Source organism: Hylobates moloch, unplaced genomic scaffold (assembly GCF_009828535.3).
Source record: "Hylobates moloch isolate HMO894 unplaced genomic scaffold, HMol_V3 SCAFFOLD_11, whole genome shotgun sequence".
NCBI lineage: Eukaryota > Metazoa > Chordata > Mammalia > Primates > Hylobatidae > Hylobates > Hylobates moloch.
In genome coordinates, this window is record NW_026652286.1 from 50,549,610 (window position 1) to 50,555,609 (window position 6,000).

Genomic DNA, 6,000 nt, shown 5'->3' on the forward strand with positions numbered 1-6,000 from the left:
ATAGAAGATAATATTCCTAATATTGAGCCTATCTTTGGCTAAATGACTTCTCTTGGTGACTTTTTTTTTTTTTTAGATGGAGTCTGGCTGTGTCACCCAGGTTGGAGTGCAGTGGTGCAATCTTGGCTCACTGCAACCTGTCTCCCAGGTTTAAGCGATTCTCTTGCCTCAGCCTCCCAAGTAACTGGGACTTCAGGTGCCCGCCACCACGCCCAGCTATTTTTTTTGTATTTTTAGTAGAGAGGGGGTTTTACTATGTTGGCCAGGCTGGTCTTGAACTCCTGACTTCGTGATCCGCCCACCTTGGCCTCCCAAAGTGCTGGGATTACAGGTGTGAGCCACAGTGCCCGGCTGGTGACTTCTTTTTAAATAAAAAGAGTCAACTCATGTATGAGATGCTCTTTGATGAATATTTATTAACTCTGTTCAATATATTTATTAAGCAAATGCTAATATGCCTATCAAATTTCAGGTACCATATGATATACTGGATATAGTGGTAAGAAAAATAGTTATAATCCCTGACTTCATGTAGCTTCCAGGGTAGGAGACAAAGAAATGAAAACTTACACAAAGAATTGATCATAAATATAACAAGCAGAGGTTACTTTTGTAATACATAAAGATCTGACTTCATTGGTATTGAACCAGTATAAGGAATAGTTTAAACACAAAGGTTAACATTATCTTATTACTACCACTTGTTTGGCAGTATCTTAGTTATAGGAAAAAATAACTGGAATAGGAAAAGAGTTTTGCCTCCAACACTATACATATGCCCATTGATAAGACCATGGGGTCTCTCTGGACCTATATTGTTGCCAATAAAATAAAAAAAGCTCTGGCCAGGCATGGTGGCTCATGCCTTTAATCCCAGCACCTTGGGAAGCCGAGGAGTGCCTGAGCACAGAAGCCTGAGACTAGCCAAGGCAACATACCCTGTCTCTACAAAAAATAAAAAAATCAGCCAGGCCTGGTGGCACGCACCTGTAGTCCCAGATAGTTGGGAGACTGAGTTGGGAGGACCGATATGAGCCTAGGAGGTGGAATCTGCAGTGAGCCATGTTTGCACCACTGCACTCCAGCCTCAGCAACACAGAGAGATCCTGTCTTTCAAAAAATTAATAAATAAATAATTAATTAATTAAATTAAATAAAACAAAAAATAAACAAAGGAGTTCCTTCACAGAAAGAGAGAGTTGTACAGTGGTTGTCAGGGGTCTGGGAATGGGGCAAATGGGTGATATTTGTCCAAGTGTACACACTTTCAGTTATAAGATGAACAAGTTCTGGGGATCTAATGTACAGTGTGGGTAGCAACAGATGTGTTAACTAATTTGATTATGATAATCTATTACACAATGTATACATGTATCAAATCATCATGTCGTATACCCTGAATATATACAATCTTCTTTTGTTGTTCTTGGAGACAAGGTCTTTCTTTCTCTGTCACCTAGGTCGGGGGGCTGTAGTCGATCACGGCTCACTGCAATTTTACACTCCTGGGCTCAAGCAATCCTCCTACCTTGGCCTCTTAAAGTGCTGGGATTACAGGTGTGAACTACCACACCCGGCCTATACAATCTTTGTTTATCAGGTAAGTACTGAGAAAAAAAAAAAGAATTCTTGGCTGGGTACTGAGGTATGCTCCTCTAGTCCCAGTTACTTGGGAGGCTGAAGTGGAGGATCCCTTGAGCCCAGGAGTTCAATATGAGCTCAGGCATCATAATGAGACCTCCACCTCTTAAAGTTCTTTAAAAGCAAAACAAAACAAAAAAACCCCAGTGTTTTCCACAGTGGCTCACAAACTAAAAGGTTCTATAAAGTTCAACTGAAAAACAAACCTGTTTCTGCAAGCACTAAATCTGAAAAAAGAAAAAGAAAAAGAAAAAGAAACCTGTTTAGTTACGTTGCCTAAACTTATTTAATAATATAACTTCTAACGTTGGTCATCTTTTCTTTTTTTTTTTTTCTGAGACGGAGTCTCGCTGTCACCCAGGTTGGAATGCAGTGGCGCGATCTCTGCTCACTGCAGACTCCGCCCCCCAGGTTCATGCCATTCTCCTGCCCCAGCCTCCCGAGTAGCTGGGATTATAGGCGCCCGCCACCTCACCCAGCTAATTTTTTGTATTTTTAGTAGAGACGGGGTTTCACTGTGTTAGCCGGGATGGTCTCGATCTCCTGACCTCATGATCCACCTGCCTCGGCCTCCCAAAGTGCTGGGATTACAGGCGTGAGCCACTGCGCCCGGCCTGGTCATCTGTTAATGTCATTCAGAATATATTTTGGAAAACACAGAACTAGTTGACTTCTACAGCAATATTCTTTTTTAAAAAATTCACTTTTTTTTTTTTTTTTTGGGTAGAGACAGGGTCTCGCTGTGTTGCTCACGCTGGTCTTGAACTTTGGGGCTCAAGCAATCTGCCTCCCTTGGCCTCCCAAAGTGCTGGAATCATAGGCATGAGCCCCAACACCTGGCCTCTACAGTAATAAGTCTATGATTATCTTTCCTTTTTAGAATTTTCATCTTCCTAAACATGGGAGACTCCTTTATAACCCTTTAGTCACTGCTATTCCAAATGATACAATTTATTTTTATTCTAAATTAATTCCGTTTTAAGTATCTCAACAAGATTGAGCAAACATCAAACAAAATCTTAAGTCTGTGTACAAATGAGCAAATGCCATATTTTGCTAATAAGAGAATTAAGATGATTTTGAAAGATTCTTAATACAGTAAGCTAAAGACAAGAAGGAAGCATTTTCACACACATATATATATACATACACACAAGTTACCTCTGGGGTAAAGGTGAAGTTCTGGGATGCTTGCTTTAAGATCTCCACTGCTTCAGTATAAGAAATGCTGGAGGAAAACAGGATACAAGCAGAGAAAAGTCAATACAATGGGGCTGCTGTTAACTAGTTCATTTTAAAACCAGAAAAAGCCTACTCCTACATCACACTGTGAGGTCATGAGGGAATACTGAATAATCAGGAATTAAGGCTGATCTAATCCTATGAAAGTCTGATTTGCCTGAAGACAAGTAACCATTCAAAAACCTCACTCCTCATCTACTTGCAATATACACAGTGAAGCTAGTCACTTAAGCAAGTAAAGATTATTCTCTGAATCCATGATATGCCAATGCCCTAATAAAAGGTATGAAATACTGGGACTACAACAGCAAAAGACTTTTTCCTAAAATTCACCATTAATTCATTTATTTATCCAACAGACATATACTTGGCACCTACTAGGCGCTACACACAATTCTAGGCACTAGAGATAAAAATAAAGCTCAGACTTCGTGGAGACAATGTGCGTGCGTGCGCGTGTCAGAGAGCGAGAGAGCGAGAGATGCAGGTGAGGAGAAAGTAGACAGATAAAAAAACAGGCAGCTATTCATGCTATGAAGAAAAATAAAGTAGAATAAGAAGACAGAGGGGGTTTGGGGTGCCATTTTAGATATGATGGTCAAGAAAGGCCTAAGTTTGTGACATTTGAACAGAAGCGTGCACCGAGTAAGGAAATGAACCATAGAAGTATCTTGGGAGGAGTATTCCAGGCAAAAGGAACAGCAAGTACAAGGACCTGAAGTGAGAAACAGTTTGGCTTGTTCATGGAACAAAAAGGGCAGTCAGCGTGACTACAGCATACTGAACAAGAGGAAGAATGCACAGGAAATTACATAGGAAAGGCAGTCAGAAGTCAGATCACATGGACTCTTTCAGGTCATAGTAAGGGCCTGGTAATATATCCTAAGCATTATAACACTATGTAGGAAAATACTGATTCTCTCAATGAGACACCCTCACGCCTAAAGTAAGTCAAAGCAAGTATTTGTTTTAATTTAACTAGGTGAATAGGTAACTTGTCTACATAGTTAAAAAAAAAAAAAATCAAGATGTATAAGAGTATACATCTCCCTTCCATTGCGGTTCCAGAGACACCTAGTTCCTTTCCTTTCACACAATCACTGTTAATGGTATTGTGAATATCCCTCTAGAGGATTTTATTTATACAGATATGTAAATAATACACAATCTTCCTTTTTTAGAGATGTCATACATAACATATGCACTCTTTCACACCTAATTTTACTGAGTAATATACCTTGCAGATCTGTGTGTATATGAAGACATTCTTCACTTTTTGTATTACATAATATTCCATTTTGTGGATGTGTCATAATTAGTTTAACCAGTGACCTGATATTTCACATTCTAATCTTTTGCTATTATAAAACATGCCTACATATACCTATTTAATATTACAAATAGTTACTATACACTAATTTTTCACACGCAAAAGTGGAATTATTAGATGAAAATTTGCAATTTTTATATTTTCTGAAAGGTTTTGCCAAAGATATTGCCACCTTTTATATCAATTTATACCCACCAGTAACATGAAAGTGTCAGTTTGCTTGTAAACTATAGGTAAAATACTGCATCAGTATTTTGGATTTTTTTTTTTTTTTAATCTACAAACTTTCTGAAAGACCTTGAGCTCAAAAAATAATTTATCCAGCACAAACTTATTCTCTGAAGCAAAAATGAAGTTCATATCCATAACAACTAACCAGAAAGAGTTGTATTGTCATACAGTACAATAAAGCCCCTAAAGCTATGTTTTGAAAGATAGGTTTTTTCCTAAGAATCTATTCAAATTAAAAACTAGTAATAATAATAGGTAATTTCTTTTTTTTATTTATTTTTATTTTCTTATTTTTTATTATTATACTTCAGGTTTTAGGGTACATGTGCACAATGTGCAGGTTTGTTACATATGTATCCATGTGCCATGTTGGTTTGCTGCACCCATTAACTCGTCATTTAGCATTAGGTATATCTCCTAATGCTGTCCCTCCCCCCTCCCCCCAACCCACAACAGTCCCTGGAGTGTGATGTTCCCCTTCCTGCGTCCATTAGTTCTCATTGTTCAATTCCCACCTATGAGTGAGAACATGCGGTGTTTGGTTTTCTGTCCTTGGTGATAGCTTACTGAGAAGGATGTTTTCCAGTTTCATCCATGTCCCTACAAAGGACATGAACTCATCATTTTTTATGGCTGCATAGTATTCCATGGTGTATATGTGCCACATTTTCTTAATCCAGTCTATCGTTGTTGGACATTTGGGTTGGTTCCAACTCTTTGCTATTGTGAATAGTGCCACAATAAACATACGTGTGCATGCGTCTTTATAGCAGCATGATTTATAGTCCTTTGGGTATATACCCAGTAATGGGATGGCTGGGTCAAATGGTATTTCTAGTTCTAGATCCCTGAGGAATCACCACACTGACTTCCACAATGGTTGAACTAGTTTACAGTCCCACCAACAGTGTAAAAGTGTTCCTACTTCTCCACATCCTCTCCAGCACCTGTTGTTTCCTGACTTTTTAATGATGGCCATTCTAACTGGTATGACATGGTATCTCACTGTGGTTTTGATTTGCATTTCTCTGATGGCTAGTGATGATGAGCATTTTTTCATGTGTTTTTTGGCTGCATACATGTTTTGAGAAGTGTCTGTTCATGTCCTTCGCCCACTCTTCGACGGGGTTGTTTGTTTTTTTCTTGTAAATTTGTTTGAGTTCATTGTAGATTCTGGATATTAGCCCTTTGTCAGATGAGTAGGTTGCAAAACTTTTCTCCCATTCTGTAGGTTGCCTGCTCACTCTGATGGTAGTTTCTTTTGCTGTGCAGAAGCTCTTTAGTTTAATTAGATCCCATTTGTCAATTTAGGCTTTTGTTGCCATTGCTTTTGGTGTTTTAGACATGAAATCCTTGCCCACGCCTATGTCCTGAATGGTATTGCCTAGGTTTTCTTGTAGGATTTTAATGGTTTTAGGTCTAACATGTAAGTCTTTAATCCATCTTGAATTAATTTTTGTATAAGGTGTAAGGAAGGGATCCAGTTTCAGCTTTCTACATATGGCTAGCCAGTTTTCCCAGCACCATTTATTAAATAGGGAATCCTTTCCCCATTT

At 38.7% G+C, this 6,000-nt stretch overlaps 1 protein-coding gene across 2 annotated transcripts in view; it reads right to left on the reverse strand.

Moving 5' to 3' along the window:
* The window catches only part of NARS2 (asparaginyl-tRNA synthetase 2, mitochondrial), a 156,438-nt gene that overhangs the window by 30,787 nt on the left and 119,651 nt on the right, over positions 1-6,000 (reverse strand). For both annotated transcript variants that reach the window (XM_032167029.1, XM_032167030.2), the window contains exon 10: positions 2,803-2,869. In XM_032167029.1, coding sequence (XP_032022920.1) covers positions 2,803-2,869 — 67 coding nt within the window. The remainder of the gene's footprint in view (positions 1-2,802; positions 2,870-6,000) is intronic.